We start from the raw sequence: 19575 nt of genomic DNA, 5'->3' as shown, positions 1-19575 counted from the left end.
TCCATAGCTTAATAATTAATATCACATAATATAATATCATATCATATAATATAATATTAGTAATGTCATGTAACGGAATTGAATATAATATATCACTCCTTTAATTAGGATGTTTTATTTATATATGAAATCTACATACAGACATAATGCATAGCTTCTGGTTACAGGCTTTGAGTTATCATACACGCACAAACAAATTAGCTTTTTTGCATTTGATTGTGTACTGCAAGCTGCCACAAGTGAACTTTGGTTTAAACATTTCCTCAAAATAAAGAAGAATCAATATATTGACTCAAAACCCAACACAAATAATGAAATGAGGCGTGTATCTATGGGTCTATAAAGTACATTCATTGTCATGTCAAATATTAGGCTGATGACAGGTCCAAACATATCACTTACACAAGTGCAATTTATTAACCTGGCCAAGTGTTTTTAACACAGTTTCATAGTTAAGACAATGCACAATGCAATGGGTCTCAGTAAGAGGTCTGACATCATAACATTAATGAAAATAATGAGGCAGCACATAAGAGGTCCAAAACTATGAGGGATCACCAACCTCAGAGAGCGAAACACAATCGGTAATTACAGCCAAAAGTGTCATCTTTTACTTTAATAGACACTTTAGAAGAAACCAAGAAGGTCTCCATGTGAACAAGAATTCACTTGAATTTTCACAAATTCACTCCCTCTCATTTTCAAATATTTATTGTATTAGTACGTACAATAGACTATAAAAGTTGAAGGGCACTTAAACACATCACAGAGGTTGTATCTGTGGTCCTTTAAAAAAGAAAAAAAGGACCTAACCATCTTACTTGTGGAGTGACTCTTGTGCTAAAATATTGCTTCGGTTAACCTTGTGCAACGGTTGTGAAGGAATGCGGTTTACAATCATCTAAAAGACATTAATACCTCTATACATTGTCATATTGTTCATATTCTCTTCTTACAAAAACACACTGCCTCCATTCTGCATGTTGTCTAACGAAGGTTTCGAAGGAATGTTTTCAGTATTGCCCCAATATGGCGTCTGTGATTGCTTTTACAAAGTCTAAAGGCTGAAAAGATTGGTTACTACAGGAGATAATGAGCTCAAACTCAGTTTGCATTACATGCAATACATAAAAAGCTAATATGTTAATAAAGAATATATAATGATGCTATAATTGATATTACTGATCAGACGAAGCAAATTTGCCAAAACAAACCACATATATCAGTGCTAATAACACCTTCTGACCAACCAATTCCCACGACCTTCTCAGTCTTGCATGATAACCGGACAAATAAAAGTTGTTTTATAAAGATTGTACTCACGAAAGGCTAAGTTGTTTAAGAGCTAATTATATCTAGAAAAAATTTAAATTACTATAGAAATGATTTCTCCATAATTTCTTTCATTTCAAAGTTTCTGAACATGGAAATCAGAAAATTGTCTGATATTTGCAGATTTCTAGTGAGTTGGGAATCCCGTAATGAGGACTAATCACTTATCTAATGCGGATCGAGTAGCAGTACATTAATGTACAGTGGAAAAGGACAAAAATAATCAAGGCCTGGAGCTGGTTTGGTCATAAATGAGAACAAATAGTTCAGATATAACAGATATAAAACATTCCTATACTTTATATTGATTTCAAAATATTCTTTGAACTTAATTAATCCTATTCAACACCTTATAGAGGAGAATTTTAGCTTTAGGGAGGTTATTTTTGGTCAGTAATGAGAGAATGTATTTAAAGCTTCATTTTCTCCATATTTGCATGAACAGCAGTCTGTTACTGCCATTTTCAAACGACATTCCTTAAGATTATAACACATAGATGTAACAGTCTTTGCCATGCAATACATATAAACATAAATACAAGAGTTACATGAAAAACAACATAGATAATACAAGAATAATATTCATTTTGGTTATTTTGCAAAGCTTTACTGTGATCTTAAGCCTCAAAAAATATCTGTAAAAGCTTGTTGACTCTAGATGAAAAGGCACAACTGGTGTTCCTGATCAGAGGAAAATAAGATTGTATTCTGCTTTAGAAAGCCACACACAAACACCAACAACAACTGAACACATATGTCGGCTAGAGGACAAGTGGAACAATGAAAACACTGCTTAAGTAAAATAGTAGCTGTCAATAAACCAATGAAATAAATGAACCTCGATCATCTCCTGTAGATTTTATGTGAGCAGTCCCAAGCGAGCCAGTTTGGCGGAGAGAAAGGAATGAAGCACGAAGACCACAGGCTTCGGCCCCGAGTGAAGCTCAAACACCTACAGAAGAGAAAAAAAGAAAAAAGTCCTAACTTTAGTTTCCTTTCTACAAAACATTTCACATTAAGTGTTTATGCACAACGGTTCACTCAAAAATAGGGATGCACGATATAGGATTTTGGCCGATATTCGATATGCCGATATTTTCAAACTAATTTTGCCCGATGCCGATACCGATATATTTGTATTTTTTTTTAAGTGCAAAAAAAGCTTATTAAAGCTTCTATTAATGTTCTCAGTCAAGAGCAGTGAGTGATTTCCTCTGTGTTTTGTTGTTTTATTAACATTAACGGGATAGTTCTCCCAAAAATTTAAATTGTCATCATTTACTCTCTCAAGTTTCTTTCTTCTGTTGAAATTATAAAAGTTATTTGGAAGAATGTGGCTAACCAAACAGTTGCTGTACTTCAGTGACTTCCATAGTATATTTAAGCACAAGAAAGAAATGAATCCAGGTTTGAAACAACATTAGATAGACAGAATTTTTATTTCTGGGTGCAGTATCTCTTTAAAGACAAGCGGCAGAATATTATTACTGTCTCTTTAAGAACTGCACGCGAGTAACGCGACGCGTCTAATATACACGCATTTGACAAGCAGATTTTCTCTGTTTGCTTTCACTTTAGACATAACCAACTTTGTTTATGTAAACCGTGTGTGTATTTGACAGTATCAGCGCAATAAGACTCGAAAGATTAGTCCAGTATGCAGGCGCTGTGACGGCTTTAGTTCCTGTGAGCGTCGGGTGTAACGCGCTCAGAAAAGCGGATGTTAGAACAGCGCATCAGCACGTGAATGACATGTTTACCTAGCAAGACTTTGACGCACATGCAAACAATGAACTTTTGTGAATTGCGGTGTCCCGTGAGTGTAACTCTACCTCTGCGTTTACATGTGATGTGAATGTACGTCGCGTTGTACAGTATGTTGAGATGAAGGCGCCAGAATTGAACTGATAGAATGCACGATACTATGATTTTTCTTTAAAAGCAGATCGTGGAGACATTTTAATCGTCCACGATCAAAAACCGCGTGAGACGCACACCCCTAGTTGGAAGTTTAAGTTGCTGGCGCTCATGCTTCGTTCGCGTCACGTGCGCATAGGAAACACGCCACCCTATCGGCAAGACTCATCGGCAGAAATATTCATATCGGCCGATGCCGATGATGGTCATTTTAAGCTTTTATCGGCCGATACCGATGTTGTCCCGACATCATCGTGCATCCCTACTCAAAAACACTGTTTTAAAGGTTTGCGATCTGTACGGGAGGGCTTTCTCATCATATGCTCCTAGACTCTCATATTAAAGATGGACAAAATCTAAGCATTTTAAAATCCAATCTAAAAACACTTTTTTTTTTGGTTAACTTTTTCTTGGGGGTTTTAATTATTTTGTATTGTAGTGTGTTCTTGTTTTTTGTATACTTTGTATTTCTATCTGTGTTTTTTCCTCTTTTTGTATTTTTATTGAGTAAAGTGCCTTAAGAAACTGCTTTAAAGGCTCTATATAAAATAAAGTTTATTTTTATTATAATTACATATTATAGAAATAAATGATCAAATGAAAAGGACCTTAAGATAAATGCTTCAGGTAAATAAAGCTTTGAGCTGCAAATGATATCTTCACATTCATTTTAAAGGGCATATTGCAGGTTAGAGGACCAAACGAGTCAATGTATAGAAAAATAATGTAGGAACTAGATTTTCTTTCAAATATACTTATAAATATGCTACAGAAGTTTCTGGAGTCGTTTTTGTGAGAAAATTTTACTTCCGCGTCTGGGCGTGGCGGGCGTGACGTAACGGGCGGGAGAGCGGTCGATTCAAACAACAGGAAAACAATGGATCGCAATGACATTTCGGACGCTGAGGAAATACTTGCTCGTATGACGGACCACAGCCATACAATTATGAGCCTGCTATGCTGCCAAGAGAGTAGGGACAGGCCAGGATTAATGTTAGACAGAACGGTCAGAGACACATTGAGTTGTGGTGTGAGGAGAACCAGTGGAGAACAGGACAGGTGTCTTGGTGAGAGACCAGTGTTAGCTTATAGATATACGATAGCTTGTTCGCTAACGATATACACTGTGCTCACAATATTGTACAGATTATTACCATCGTATATCAGGCCAGCAGACATTAGTATGTTTAGGGTAGATAGATATATACTATTAAATGTATAAAAACTATACTTGAGTATATTTGTATTCTACTAAAAACATACTCAAGTACAATTTTAATACATATTTTTCACCTGGGTTATAACATAAACAGAAAATTAAAGATTTGAATATTTAAACAACCTGAGTAATTTTGTTTTTCAATTACCAGCTGCCTCTATTAAGGGCATGACTACCTATATCACACTATTTGATGCCATTGGTACAGTATAAGACGATCAATATTCTTGCTTTGGCATCCCATGTTGAACTCCATCATATCGCCGGGATGATAATCCTCCGATCTGAAGTGAACGCTACACACGACCGCGGTTCTCGAAGCCGATGCGGAAGAGAAATCCCGTCTCTTCACCTGCACAAACCGCACCAGGCACGAAAGACATACAGCACCGTCCTTTTTCTTGTTATGGAAACCTGTGGACTCGATGTCCTGACAGGCTGGAGTTTTTGCAACCTCCACAAACACAATAATTTACCATGACGATGATAAATTGAAATACAAAAACTACCAAAAACACACTGACTCACGACGCTCTCACTGAATACCAGCCTACTCTGCACTGAGCTGAGGCTGAGGCTCCCTGGCGTGACGTAAAATGACACGATGCTGAAAAAAAAAAAGCTTTTACGAGCAGTCCAAGAAACCTTATGTCGTTTTAAAACATTTTAAATCCTGCATTAACTTTTCATACAAGGTTATATATTAATTTAGGTTTTTTTTTTACCTGCAATATGCTCTTTAAATTGTCCGTGATATCCTATGACATGCGATTCATCTAAATTGAAATGTTGATTATGAGTCCACACACACACTATATGGACAAAATTACTGGGACACGAGTAGAGTCGAGTCGATTTTTACTTTGCAAAGCAGATCGAGTTTGTTTGCAAAATGCTGGATTTGTTTGTTTAATTATGGCACAATATTAACTCCATAAAGGCCTGGCTCGCAATCTCCGTTCCAGTTCATCTCAGGTGTTGAGGCTCTGTGTGGGTCAGCAGTCAAGTTCATCCCCACCAAACTCAGCCAACCATGTCTTAAATGTACCTTGCTTTGTGCACTGGGACACAGTCATGCTGGAATAGAAATGGACCTTCCACAAACTGTCCCACAAAGTTGGAAGCATAGCATTGTCCAAAATGTCTTGGCATGCTGAAGCATTAAGATTCCCTTCACTGGAAGTAAGGGTCCTAAGTTAACCCATCCTCTGAATAACAGCCCCACACTATAATCCCTCCTCCACCAAACTTTACACTTGGCACAATGCAGTCAGGCAGGTAACGCTCTCCTGGCATCTGCCAAACTCAGACCATTCAGACTGCCAAACAGAGAAGCGTGATTCGTCCCTCCACAGAACAAGTTTCCACTGCTCCAGAGTCCAGTGGTGATGTGCTTTACACACTCCATCCGACGCTTGTCATTGAACTTGTTGATGTGAGGCTTTCATGCATCTGCTCGACCATGGAAACCCATTCCACGAAGCTCCCGCCTCAGTTTTTTTGTGCTGATATTAATGCCAATAAAAGTTTGGAACTCTTTAGCAGTGGAATCAGCAGAAAGTTGGTGACTTCTACACACCACACACCTCAGCACTCGATGACCAGTTTGTTCTGTGACTTTACGTGGTCTTCTGCTTCTTGGCTGAGTTGTGGCTGTTACTAAATGCTTCCACTGTCCAATAATATCACTCACAGTTGACTGTGGAATTTCTAACAGGGATGAAACTTCACGAACTGACTTATTGCAAGGGTGGCATCCTATCACAAATGGGTTTGATTGAAACAACTAAATTAAAAAATGAAGAGTCCCAATACTTTTGACCATATAGCGTAAATTATGATCACATGATAGAGTGCACTATCAACATTAACCTAGTCTCTAATTCAATCCCTCTAGCGCCACCAACTGTCCAAAGTAGCTCTCATGTTTATGCTAACAACTTTTGAATCCTAAGGGCTAAAAAACTAAATTATGTCTCCTCCGATTTCCTCTCAAGATGATTTGATAAAAAAATGTCCACAGAAAATAAATAAAATACATTTTTCAAATTTATCCTAGATTCATATCCAGCTCATTAATTTTTCAGTAAAATTGGCTCTGATCATCTTCAGAACATGCTGGCCAAAAAAATGATCAAAAGCTTTTTGATAAAACAAACCGTTCTCAAATAACGCACACATTAATTTGACGAAAAGCATGTCAAAATGGATGCAAGACTATAGCTGTGTCCCAGTTCAGAGGCTGCGTTCTTTAAAGGACACAGACTTCGAAGGCCATGAAGGTCGGAACAAGCGTTGTTAAATGGGACGGTCTGGCATACGGAGGATTGTTCTTGTCGCCTAGCAACTGTGTCAGCTGCCCTTGATGAGCGACTGTAACGTTTGTACTGGACTTTTTAGAAAGTTATATTAAACTCTGAAAACAAAACAGGTTCACAAACTGTCTAAATATGTTCACAATGGTCCATCTCTGTATATAGTAGAATATAAACTATATATAATTGCATCTTAGTAAGATATGTCAACATGTGAACCTATTTAAAGGATGTTTTTATTTTTACATTTGCATCATTAGATATTTAGATAAGATACATTACATATGTATAAGTGTTTCAACTTTTATATGTTTCTGTTTAAACCTGTAATTAGGCAATTTCTCTAAAAAAAAATCCTGTCGTCACTGGTGCGCGATGAATTTCCTTCATTGCACAGGAAACTAAGGATGCATTTAGAGTAGGGCTGGGCGATACGGACAAAATTCATATCATGATATATTTCTTAATTTCGGTCGATACGGTAGAATTACGATATCGATATGAACAATATAAAAGCCTCAGAAAAACTGCCAAGAACGTCCACAACAAATGTTTGTACCTACAAACGTCTGAAAAATGTATTTGCCAAGTCTCTGAAACCTTCCTCCTATAAAACTATATAATATTTTAGAAATAAAAATGGTACAAATAAATGTGTTAATCTTCTATTGTATTTAGCTGTAAACAAGAAATGTGAAATCACTGTCAAATAAACATAAGACTCAACTTATTAATATTAATACCTTTAACTTTAAACTATAACATAGGCTGATTATATTATTCTTATAGATTGAAACAAAAGTGTTTCAGCCAGGATAAAGAATATGAAAAGTTGCTGCCGAAAATGGAAAAAAAGAGTGAGCAACAACAAAAACACAAGTTGCTTAGGATTGTTGAGTGTTTATGACTTGATTATGTATTGATGAATCTGAATGTAGTGTTTACATGAACGCTAAACAAATGTTGTCACAAGCTACAAATCAGAATAGATTTTTTGACATGCGCACACTGCACAAATATACAGAGTTTGCCGCTGTTTGCACATAATATCTATTCTTCTACATTGATTCTTTATTTGATTTAAACAGCAGATTTAATATTTATCCATTTCTGGTCATAATTTAGAGACAATGAACATATGAACCGTTGTGCCGTACTGCTTATATTTATCACACAGTTAAAATGCCCATACGTACCGAACCGTCATGTTTGTGTACCGTTACTCCCCTAAATATATATATACATATATATCTCAATAGATCAGAAGTCAGAGTAGACCAGAAGACTTTCATTCTTAATGACATTAGGGACTTCAGAGTTGTATGTCCATCTCACGACATCATCACAGGTAAATGTATTTCATGCCATACCATTTCGCCCTCTGGAGCACCAAAGTCCAGGTAAAGATTCCTGACTCCATCATCCGCAGACATTTTGAGCCGCTCATAAGGGAAGTGGAACAGCACAGATTCACCAGATTCCCGTGTCACGGTGAAACCTCTTTCATAATGCAGGATCAGACAAACGTCCTGTCCGTTCAACACACAGCCTGAGGAGTGCAGACAAACATACACAGATATGAACCATGAGAGGGTGAATTAATGTGACTTTATATTTCATTACCTGGCTGGAACTCAGGAAGGAAAACACTTAATATTTCCAACATTTCCTCCAGCCAGCTATTGTTCCACACCACAGGAAAATAAAGATCTCTCAATCCAGCTTTTTTCCCACTCAGTTATCCCTGTGCTAATATAAGCCCCATGGTAACTCAGACAAGTGTTACAGAACATCCCACGCGAATGAATTTGGACTTTTCAAAGAAAAACAGAATTCTCAATAAAATGTACTTAAAATGTTGTACTCACTGAGTGGATATTAATCTTACAAGAACCAGAATAAAGTGTGACTTACACTTTATTCTGGTTCTTGTAAGATTAATATCCATTCAGTGTATAACATTAAAAGTACATTTTAATGAATGAATGAATGAAATGCATTTTATCTGTCCTTTAATTCAGTCACTCATTAATTGTTAAATTACAAAAAGTCTTGTGATTAAAACCTGCATCATTTCAGTGCAATTGGTATGAGTACAGAGAACATTTATAAACCATCATAACCACAATCAAAACTAAATAAATAAACATTAACCTATTAACATTTCAACCGAGGCTGTTGTTGATTGGATGTTAAGATGTGGGTGTTGCACTCAAAACTTGAGGCAAATGATCACAAGCTTGCAGGGGCGGGGTTTAAGTGGACTAAATGATTGGAGAAGTCCTGCTTATGTCACCAGAGTGAAGTCTGTCAGTTTCACCAGAAGATCGAGCTTTTTCATGATTATGAGGTCAAAATAAAAAAGGAAACTTAAATGAATCATTCACAATAAGATCTATAACATGAATTTAGAAAATCGATAAGGTGAATTTTCATTTCATGCCAAAATGATTCATACTTCTATGGACTTACATAATGACAAAAACAATACAAATGTGTCTAATAATAATACAGGGATGGCCATGTTTGCTAAGGTAGGATTGGTCTGTAAAGTTTTTAAAGTGGGTCTTAGCATAGGGTGGATTGCTTTCTTATTTGTATATTCACACACATACACACCCACCTATGGAAACCTCTTTGATGAGTTCAGCAGCCGAATGTCCGCCCTGCACCAGTGCACGTGTCCATGTGGACAGATCCCAGTGTGTCTCCACACGAAACACATGAGACTCGATTCCTCGACCTGTGCCTGTACGTGTAGCAAACACCAAATCTGCACCCAGAGCCGGAGAACTGCGGACGCTGCCTGAGTGAACAAGCCTGTGGACAGAGCCAAACACAAAACAGCCAAGGCAGAACAGTGTGAGTTTATTCAGAGGCTAAACTTATTTATATTTTAATAAAAGGCTGGGAAGACAATTTAAAAAAGATGCTAAGTAGCCTGTTTTAATGGAGGGGTCACAGATAGGGTGGAAATACTAAATTACGAATGCTTAAAACTTTGCTAAAGCTACAGTTGTACCGTGTGGCGAGTAGTGGGTGTGTTAAGAGAGGAGAGGTCCAGCTCTCATACGTCCATGGCACTGACTGGAACAGCAAGATGTCTTTCTCCGTGAGCGCCATGATGACACGTCTGTGCTGATGCCGCCCGCCATCCAGCTCAAGCTAAACACAAACACAACAATCAGCCACTGAATTCATAATCCATACTGTTTCCATATGCAAAGGAAAAATCTGTCTTGCTTGGAACATTACTATATGCAAATATATTATCACACAGCTCTATATAAAAAAAAATTCGATATACAAGTACTGTATATCCAACTTCACCTGCACACACACCAGTGTTTCCCATTCATTAGATAGACTGGTTTCAAAAGTATTTTTAAACTTCTCATAATAACATAAAAGGTCTCTAATGTTGTATTTTGCGTTACTGCTTTGGCAAAGCATGTCAAACAAACTAAAAATTAATGCATGATTTGGCTAGGTGCCATCATCAATTTGCAAAAGGCTGTGATTTAATTAAATAAATATATAATCTGATGCGATGCGTGCTCAGCTCATGATCAGATGGACTCAGAATATGAATTTAACGCGCAAAGTTTCATGCTTAGTGTTTCCCAGTGATATACATTCGTTTGAGACGTCTCTAAAGTGACATACGACATTGACATATACACGTTTCTAACCTCAATAGCATTTAAGAAGAATGACTTACAGTCATAAAACTAACTGTAAAGTGTTCATGTAGGTGTCAGGCATGATGCACACCTTCAAGATTCTTGATATTTGATCAAATAAACAACTCTAGTACATAAATAACTCTGCTTTTCCTGCAGTTACCGGATGTGAAATGTTGAATTTTTCTGTTGAATTTAAACCACTGAATTTGTAGAAGCGAATTTGTAAAGTGAAATAAAATTGACCGAAAATTGCCTGTCGAATATTATAGGTTGTATTTCTAAACAGAATTAATATTTTGGAAGTGAAATCTGAAAGGTGAGTACGGATTATTGAATTTTTAATAATGAGAATGTGTGTGAAATGTTTTGAATATTCACAGCTTAAACCATGTTGAGTTTCAGCACATAAAAATGTAAGCCCTTTATAAGAATGCAAGCACTTTATTGCAATGCATATTTTTTTCAATTAGTGCAATTCAACAAGCTTTTTTGTTTCAAAAACATTTGGCCTTATTTTACCTCCATATACATAATCCTGTATCCGAGGCAAAATTACTAAATATTGAGAAACAGCGCACATTATATTTGTCTAACTCCAATCGGCCACTGATTGGAACCAGCTGATAAAATCTTCCTTTGATTCGACACATATCTCTCAACTTGACACTCAAATTAACCGATCGCATTTTAATGATGCAAAAGTGCTCACACACTGAGAGGTGAATATGAAAGGCTGAGCGGCGGTGTCAGTCTTCACAGGGTTACAGTAAAATAATGACGCAGATTACAAGGTGTGTATAAATTAAACTACTTAGTCAAGACTAACAGAAGCTTCTGTTCAGTTTGCATACAGCTCCTTCTAGTTACTTCTGAACTCGTCCCTCTCTTGGTGAAAGGTGAAAGGTTGCCAGTTATCACAAAAAAGAGCAAAACAAGCCCCTTAAAAACACAGTATAATAAGCAGAACTGTCCCGGGGAACACATTTAAACAATATAACTAATATTACTAATATCCTACAAAATTAAATGGAAGTAAATATCATTTATTAAGAATAGAATAGTTTAATATAAAGTATTTAGATATTATAAACTGATTGATGAAGTAAAACAAGAACATGAGATTTAAAAATAATTCAGCAACACTTTATTCAAAATTAAATTGCACCAACGAGTTGTATTTAATATCAATCAGTTGAGGGCAGTTCATCTAAAAGTTGAGTGTTTTCGTTTACTATATTTATCAATATATAAATATAGTAAACCAAATAAATAATTTACAGTGTAAAAGAAAGATCAAACAAGGTGAAGTGATTTAATTTCTAAAGTATTTGAGATTATGTATTATATAAAGCCCTTTTTATCGATTTTCCAGAATAACTACATATAAATGACTATACTTACTGTGAAAAAGAATTGTGATCATACCACCCAGCCCTACCGAGGAAGATGTCGAACCCACAAAGAGATGCACGACGGAGCAAGCTTTTGATGATGGACTCGATCTACTCAATCTATGTTTTAATCATCATTCTGAACCAGATGGAAGTCTTTGACTAATACACGATTTTCTCAGCTTTAAAATGTAGTTATGTTTTGCTTTTATATGAAACTTACCCACATTCAAGTGCAGATATAAAAAAAAAAGAACAAATGAAGCTAGAAAAAAAGGTTCTATGCTGTTCTTTCTTTTGAAACATTGACTTTTAGTTTACATATTCATAAAACAAAATATTCTGGGGGCCATTAAAGTTTTGTGAATATGGTGGGGAAAGAGTTAAAGAAGCCAAAATGGTATATCTACATTTACTAGACTGTATCAGCTATTATTTGTACATGTTAATGAGGATCACAAAAGGTTTGGTAAAGTGACCATTTACTTGACATGTTTTTTGAGCTGCATGTCATGATTGACCTCAGAGACATTCAGTGTATATATGTGTGTTTGAGATACCTGCTCTGCCAGCCAGCCGATGTGTTTGAGCGTGCAGTGTGTGTTGGCGCTAGGGTTGCTCAAGAAGGAGTTGATGTGGGCCAGCATCTGTGGCAATAGGGCAGCAATGTTTGTGTGGATGGCCGTGAACCAGGAGTGAGCAGTGGCGCCGTCTTTACACCGCAACACCACAGTGTGCTGGCCGTCCGGAGAGTGAAGCTCCAACAACCTGTGCGAAACACAGCATTACTGAAAACGGTTATCATTCCAGTGCTAGGGTTACAAGTAATTATATAATCAGTACTTCTTGAAAGTAATGAGTTAAGTATCATGTTTTTGAATGTACAAAATAATACCTGAGTTTCTATGTATTTATTTCACTATTTTTATTTGTAATAAGCAAATACTGTCATTATTGTAATATCATGAATAATATTTGGTTGAACTAATAATTCACAGCAAGCTAGAGTTCATTTCGGTGTGAAACATAACCTGGATATGTTTTTATGAGATTCAAATTCAAATGTAGCTGCTACGGTAGAATGACAAAGCCACCCCTAGGAACAAAATCCTGCTTTTGGTAACTTTTGTAATCTTACACTTCACACACACCTGTTTTCCAGGTCAGGCATGGTGAGGTTTCGGCTGATGAAGCTCATTTTAAGTGGGATGACCTTTCTGTCACGAGTTACACTGCTCTTGGGCGACTCGTCGCTGCCGCTGAGGTTTGGAGACTGAAGATGTCCATCCCAAGGCAGATCTGCACTCATAGAGGACTTCTTAAAGAGCGGAGACACCTCCCTGATGTACTTCACTGCACACAAAACATACAGCCGCCCTTAACTGACAACTCAAAATCAGGAACATCCAAAAGAAAAACACTGCATTCATTGACAAGGCTCTCATTTCATCACATACTGTATAGGTTGCACTGTACAACCCTGGGCTAATCACACACACACACACACACACTAATCCATTTCATACATACTGCATTATATAAACGTATTGTAGCTACTGCCTAAAGTTTATTGAAGCATTAGATTACCAAAGAGAGACATGCATGAATAAGGAAAAATGACAAATCTAGTTCAACTTCAAATCTAGTTTTTATTTTCGAGCATGTTCTGGAAAATTTTGAAATTGTTTTGGAAGGATGTGGATATTTATATTGAGGATGATTGTACATGTCATGCATTTTTTATTTTAAACAAAAGAAATGAACGGAATAAAGATACTATACGGATTAATAATAAAGATATTAGGAATAAATATATATTCAGTGTTGTAACGGTACATGTATTCGGTGTACACAGTCAGACGACGAACAGTCACAGGCAATCCACTGATTATCCTCACTGATGATCTTCACTGCGGACATGTATAATAAAATAAAATAACACAACCCTGTCTCTTTTTGTTAAATGTCAGTTTTAATGATCAATACCCATTATTATTACACGGCTCTGTGGAATACTTGATTCAGATAAGTCAATCGCGCCCTCCGGCGGTGTGTTATTCCCTGATAACAGCCGCTGAACACAGAAGCACAGGCTCATCCGGGTCACTGAAGTCAGCAGCGCTACACGCTCGCTAGGAACGCTTTTTCTTCGTGGAAGTTTTGCATTTGGTGAGCTAATAAAATATTAAAACTCAGTCAAATCAATATTTTGTGTAGTTATTTAATTATGCCATCCAGTATCGTGGACTCGCTCTCTCGTTTCATACATACGCAGCTGGTGCCATTTTGTGACTATTGTTTAGTACACTGTTGGATTAAAGGATAACAAACAGGTGCGATTTTAACAGTTTAATCTGAAATCAATATCTCTTATCTCCATAATTATTTATGTGGTGAAATGCAGTGTAATAAGTGTTATGACTGTATACCGTATCACTTAAATGTCCGTCTAGTTTGAACTTGAACTCCGCTTGGCGTCGGGGTCCTCATCACCCTGTCGGGGGTTTATTCTGAGAGAACAACCGGCTGGATGTGCGCCATTAACCCTCACTTAAAGTAGAAGTATAAAGTAAAGGAAGCTATACAATAAGAAATAAAGACAAGCAAACAGTTCGGTCAAACGTACCACTACCTCAGGGGGGACTAAACGCCGCTAGGTGGAACAAACTGTAATGTGCACTACTGTCTGTGCAAAATAAGTGAAAAGAAACCTAGCATTGCGGATTTGTTGCTTTTTCCTGTTGGACCGAACTCGTATTGAACTTTGACTCCAAAACCAAAGAACGTACGGAACCGTGACTTCTGTGTACTGTTACACCCCTAGTGTTGGGGTATGCAACTATTAAATTGTATGTGTTACAATATTGCATTACTCCCTAAAAACTGCTTTACTTCGCTTCTTTTTGTGGAATGTACAGTAGTTACTTTTTATGATGTGTGTTTGTGTGTTTGCATGCATGCATTGGAAAGCTTAACATCTTTAAGATCCAAAAGCCACATTAAAATCAATGACCGACATAAAATACTTGAATTCTTACATTATATTTAAATGTTTGGAAAGCTAAAGCATATAGCTAATTGTTACAGAAGTTTGAACATACAGGACTGTATGAAGAAAAAACACAGACACACACACGAACATAGTTTCTTAATGATGCTTGAGCAGAAAAACACTTGGCTGGGCCAAAGACATTTGAGGAATTCAGTTTGGATAGATGAACGCGTGCAAGTATTTGCAGGGCAAGAATGAGGGTGGCTGTGCTTTCTCAAACATCAACAGTCTGGTGTTTCGTAGATGGAAACATTATCCCAATTTCTTCATTTGTGTTCTCCGGAAGAAAGTAAGTCGAGCATGAGTGTGAGTAAATGATTTTCATGTATTTTGGGTGGACTATATCCCTCTGATGTGCACTCACACTGACTGACAGCAATTTGCACTGGCAAAGCCATTTACTTTTAATAATAATGACCAATTTTTGGCAACATGAGCGTTACATTCCCTGAAAAATTATCATTTTTAAGCAGCAAAAAAGCTACTTCACAATTGTTTAAAAAAAAAAAAAAATTCAAACCCTATGGTCAGATTAAAACCCCTCCAATATTTTTTTTTTTTAAATCTAGCAGCAACAACACCTATTTGCGACCAATTCGGTCAATAACCCAAAGGTTGTGGGTTCAAACTAGAAGACTGATTCTTGAACTACCAACATTTCACCCAAGCATGGTCCTGGGTTATGTTTTTATTGAAAGCTGCTAATTATCGCTGGATATATTTCTCTTAATTCCAGAATTATAGTCAGTGCCAGTATCCTGTTCCTTCTGAAAGCTCTCACCTTCTCACTAATCATAGCTGAATTAATCACTCATTGCTGATTCACCTCAGTGTAATAATGTCACACAGCATCTCGATGTTGTAAATGGTAAATGGACTGCATTTATATAGCGCTTTCACAGACCCAATGGCCACCAAAGCGCTTTACATTTGGCCTCACATTCACCCATTCATACACTCATTCATACACCGACGGCGGTGTCAGCCATGCAAGCCGCCATCCAGCTCGTCGGGAGCAGCTGGGGTTAGGTGTCTTGCTCATGGACACCTCGACACTTGTTCAGGTGGAACCGGGGAGTGAACCACCAACCTTCCGGTTTGTAGACAACCTACATGAACCACTGCCGCCCCTAAATGCATATCTTTTTCAGTTTTTCGATGGAATATTCCAGTACTGGTATCGTGCAGCATCATTGGATCATTTCTAAGCCATTTTAAGATCTCATTAGATCCACCAGGACCATCAAATATAATTCAGATTTTAATTAGGCCAGTCCCACAGAGGATAATGTATGTGTGACTGTGAGCAGAGCCCATCTCATGCGGACCTGTTCCACATATTTCACCGTCAGTCTCCAGATCTCTGTGTTGCACTGGTGGTGGTCTATTTGATTTGGAATGAGTTATGCATATATGCATATTTACAAAATTCTTTAAGAGACTAATGAAAAACTAACATGTGCTGTACCATATATACAACCAAACAAATCAAAATGAAATCAAGAGCTTGTGATTTGAAATCAAATCGATTTGTTATATCGGTGTCAATAGCCATGTTTCCATCAACAAACAACAACAATAAAAAGCATGAAGTAGGGTGAACTTGATTTTGTCCATTGAGAATCGATTGGATTGTAGAAAGTGGGTGTTGCAAACTAAATTAATGTAATTGGTTTTGATTAAAGATAACAAGGACACATTTATTACAAAATAAATTAAATGTGTGCACGGAGAAATAATTGATAATAAATAGGCCTACTGCAGCATTCTATAAAAAAAATAGGAATTGTAGACATTAAAAATGATGACAATCTTTAAACAGAGATGTCTTCACACAAAAGATTAGCTTGATAGCCAAGTACAAAGTACAACTGTCAATCTCCCTCTCTCTATATCCCATTCCCACCGGATGTTTGGGCAAACAATAACATTAATAATCATCTGCTATTGGAGCAAGATAGATTATCTGCTTAATACCATAAAAGACATAGTCATGTACTTCTGTATAAGTTTCAAAACTTCTGCGAGTGATTTTCAAATGTTAATGTAACTCGGACCTCTTATCAACCTGAATTATCTTTCTTTTAAAATAGTAAAATTAACCACTGTTTACTAGTTGAAAACAGTTTGAACTCAAAATAATGCCTAAACTAATGATCAACTGTGTTTAGGCACTCATTATCAGACGCTTCGTGCGGCCCTGCTGAAGCCCCGCGGCTCGAGTGATCGTCTTACCCTCCAGCGTCACCTCCTTCCCGGCCTTCTTCAGCGCCTGCACCGCCGCGTCGTGCGTGGCGTCGCGGAGGTCGCTGCCGTTGACGGACAGGATCGCGTCGCCGACGCGCAGGGCTCGACTCTGATCCGCCGCTAAACCGGGGAAGATCTTTGATATGAGGATGGGCATGCGGTTCTCCCGACCCCCTTTAATACTGATCCCCAGTCCGCCGGACTCCTGCTTGACTATCCGAACCCTCCGAACCCCCTCCGGCCCCGCCTGGTCACAGTAACCGCTGGACTCTGAGTCTGAACCGGTCCCGTTGAACCGACCAGGGCTGTCGTATTGCCCGCGGCTCTGAAAAACATCTCGGTTCTGTTCGTTGCCATTGGAAACGCCGTTTCTTAAATGCGAGTTGTGCTCCGAATATCCCGCGGGCCCGCCCGGTTCGCCCTCCGCCGTCAGTGTGAGAGTGTCCCGTGTGAGTTCCGCGGAGACCCGGACCCAGCGGTCACTCAGGAGCAGGTCCAGATGACCCTGTTTCTCCGCGCGGGTCCACACGGCCATGATCAAACTTTAACTCATCATAAAGTTTAAACTCTCTCGACACACCCACTCACACGCACATTTCCCCAGAGGAAGCGAGAGGATCGGATTTTATGTCTGTTAATAAGTTAAAACATCGCTTTATCTCTGCAGCGCTTTGAATTTGTGATCACTGCACGAAGAAACTATTAAAATAAAAACATCCTTAGATCGGACAAGGGAGCTAACTATTAGATTTGTATCTATTTAATTATTCATGAGAGGGGCGGGGAATTACAACTATGTCTCCTCCCTCCCCACTACAGCCAGTGACAACAATCCGCTGGAGTTTGTGCTGAGCAGAGATTAACCAGGGGAAGGAGAACACTGTAGATTGATTTTGGTTAAATATTGTAATGGCCGTATTAATGGCCTTATTGCTTTATTTACTATTGGCCTTTTTCTTTTGGATAGAAAAACTTTTTTTTAAATCCCCGCCTCTCTCATTGAAAATTAATTTATTCAAATCTAATATTTTTTTATAAAACGACACCGATAGTTATGAGGTAAAATACACTAGTGCTCAATTAATGAAAAATAAATAATTAATATTAACAATGCACCAAATAAATAATTTAATCTGCCAAGCAATACAATTCATTAGCCTAACACATATGTTGCTGTTGCCAAGAAACTTATTATTTAGGCATTAGTAGATTGATACTGACTAGTCAAGTCAGGTCACCTTTATTTATATAGCGCTTTTTATAATACAGATTGTTTCAAAACAGCTTTACAGAGATAACAGGAAAATAATGCAACATAGTTTGTTGTAAAAAAAATAGCGTCATCATAGTCCAGTTTAAGTTAGTTCAGTGATGGTTCATTTTTGTTGTAAAAAGTTATTAATTTAGTTAATTTATATATCTATCTCTGGAGAAAACCATGACTATATTAGCTATATAGACTATTACAACGTCTTTAATGGTGTCAGAACTCAATGTATAAACAAATAACATATTTTGGATGTACAATACAAAATGACAGATTTTTTAATTATTTTTTTTGTATTTCAATTAAATGATTGTACTATATTTTAGTTCGGTAATGATTTTTATTTAATATTTTGTATTTTTAAGGGATTTCATGGTACTAAATTATATTTATGCAGTAGTTATAATCCATTATTCACTTTTTGAGCATGGACTTGAAAATGAAATTTCCAACTTAAGCTGTCATAAATCTTGAATGCTTTGGGGTTTATTAAGTTCGATCTCTTTTTAAAGAAGACACTTGGCAGATTATTGCTGAAGTGAAAAAAAGGTTTAAAAAGTGAACTTGAAAAAAGTTTTTTTAAAATGTACATTTATTGTGATGAAAACTGCACAATTTTTATATGAAATATATATTTTCCAAAACACATTTTACTCTAAAACTGTGAGAAAATCAAAGCCATAAATCTAAACAGAATGATATCTAAAAAAAAAAAAAAAAAAAAGCTTTCAGTAAGATTTTGTTTGGCCGATCATGGTCCCATTCATAATATCTATTTTTATCTGTGCCTGAAGGAAACTAAGCGTTGTTGTGTTAAAGTTAAATGTTTGGTAAATCTACTGGTCAATATAACACATACGTGTCAGCTCAGCTCTAAATAATATTGACTCAGTAAAAGATGTTGACTGTTCTCATTTCCTTTAAAGTGTTATTCATACTCTAAATGGCTCGGCTCAGCTTTCATGTACAGATTGTTAATTTATTTACAGTTAATAAATGGTAAATCCTTTTCATCACTTGTGTATGTGTGCAAAGAAACCCACAAATTAATAAATCTTTCGTTATCTTTGAGCAAAAAATAAGTTAATGTAGTTTTTTTTCTTCTTTTGATTTTGGGGTAAAATGTGGCTTAAAGACGAGATATTCATC

At 37.0% G+C, this 19575-nt stretch overlaps 1 protein-coding gene across 1 annotated transcript; it reads right to left on the bottom strand.

Moving 5' to 3' along the window:
- Positions 1-2060: 2060 nt before the first annotated feature.
- On the bottom strand, positions 2061-17904 carry sntb2 (syntrophin, beta 2). The gene is made up of 7 exons (XM_056245755.1): positions 17148-17904; positions 13012-13213; positions 12421-12628; positions 9806-9948; positions 9407-9603; positions 8154-8332; positions 2061-2284 (listed from the first exon to the last, which is right to left on the bottom strand). The coding sequence occupies exons 1-7, from the start codon at positions 17692-17694 to the stop codon at positions 2192-2194; spliced, it is 1569 nt and encodes a 522-aa protein (XP_056101730.1). The 5' UTR covers positions 17695-17904; the 3' UTR covers positions 2061-2191.
- Between the last annotated feature and the right edge of the window lie 1671 nt (positions 17905-19575).

This window comes from Rhinichthys klamathensis, unplaced genomic scaffold (assembly GCF_029890125.1).
Source record: "Rhinichthys klamathensis goyatoka isolate OS25496 unplaced genomic scaffold, OSU_Roscu_1.1 h1tg000033l_1, whole genome shotgun sequence".
NCBI lineage: Eukaryota > Metazoa > Chordata > Actinopteri > Cypriniformes > Leuciscidae > Rhinichthys > Rhinichthys klamathensis.
Note: the sequence above shows the minus strand (reverse complement) of the source record. Positions and strands in the feature narration are given on the sequence as shown.

Bases quoted from the DNA above. Each gene is read 5' to 3' on its own strand.
- sntb2 (XM_056245755.1), bottom strand. From the start codon at position 17,694: ATGGCCGTGTGGACCCGCGCGGAGAAACAGGGTCATCTGGACCTGCTC. The intron at 9,949-12,420 runs GTATCTCAAACA...GTTTGTGTTTAG, and splicing joins TCGGCTGGCTGGCAGAGCAG to CTTGAGCTGGATGGCGGGCG. The intron at 2,285-8,153 runs GTATGGCATGAA...TCTCTTCTGTAG, and splicing joins GTGCTCCAGAGGGCGAAATG to GTGTTTGAGCTTCACTCGGG.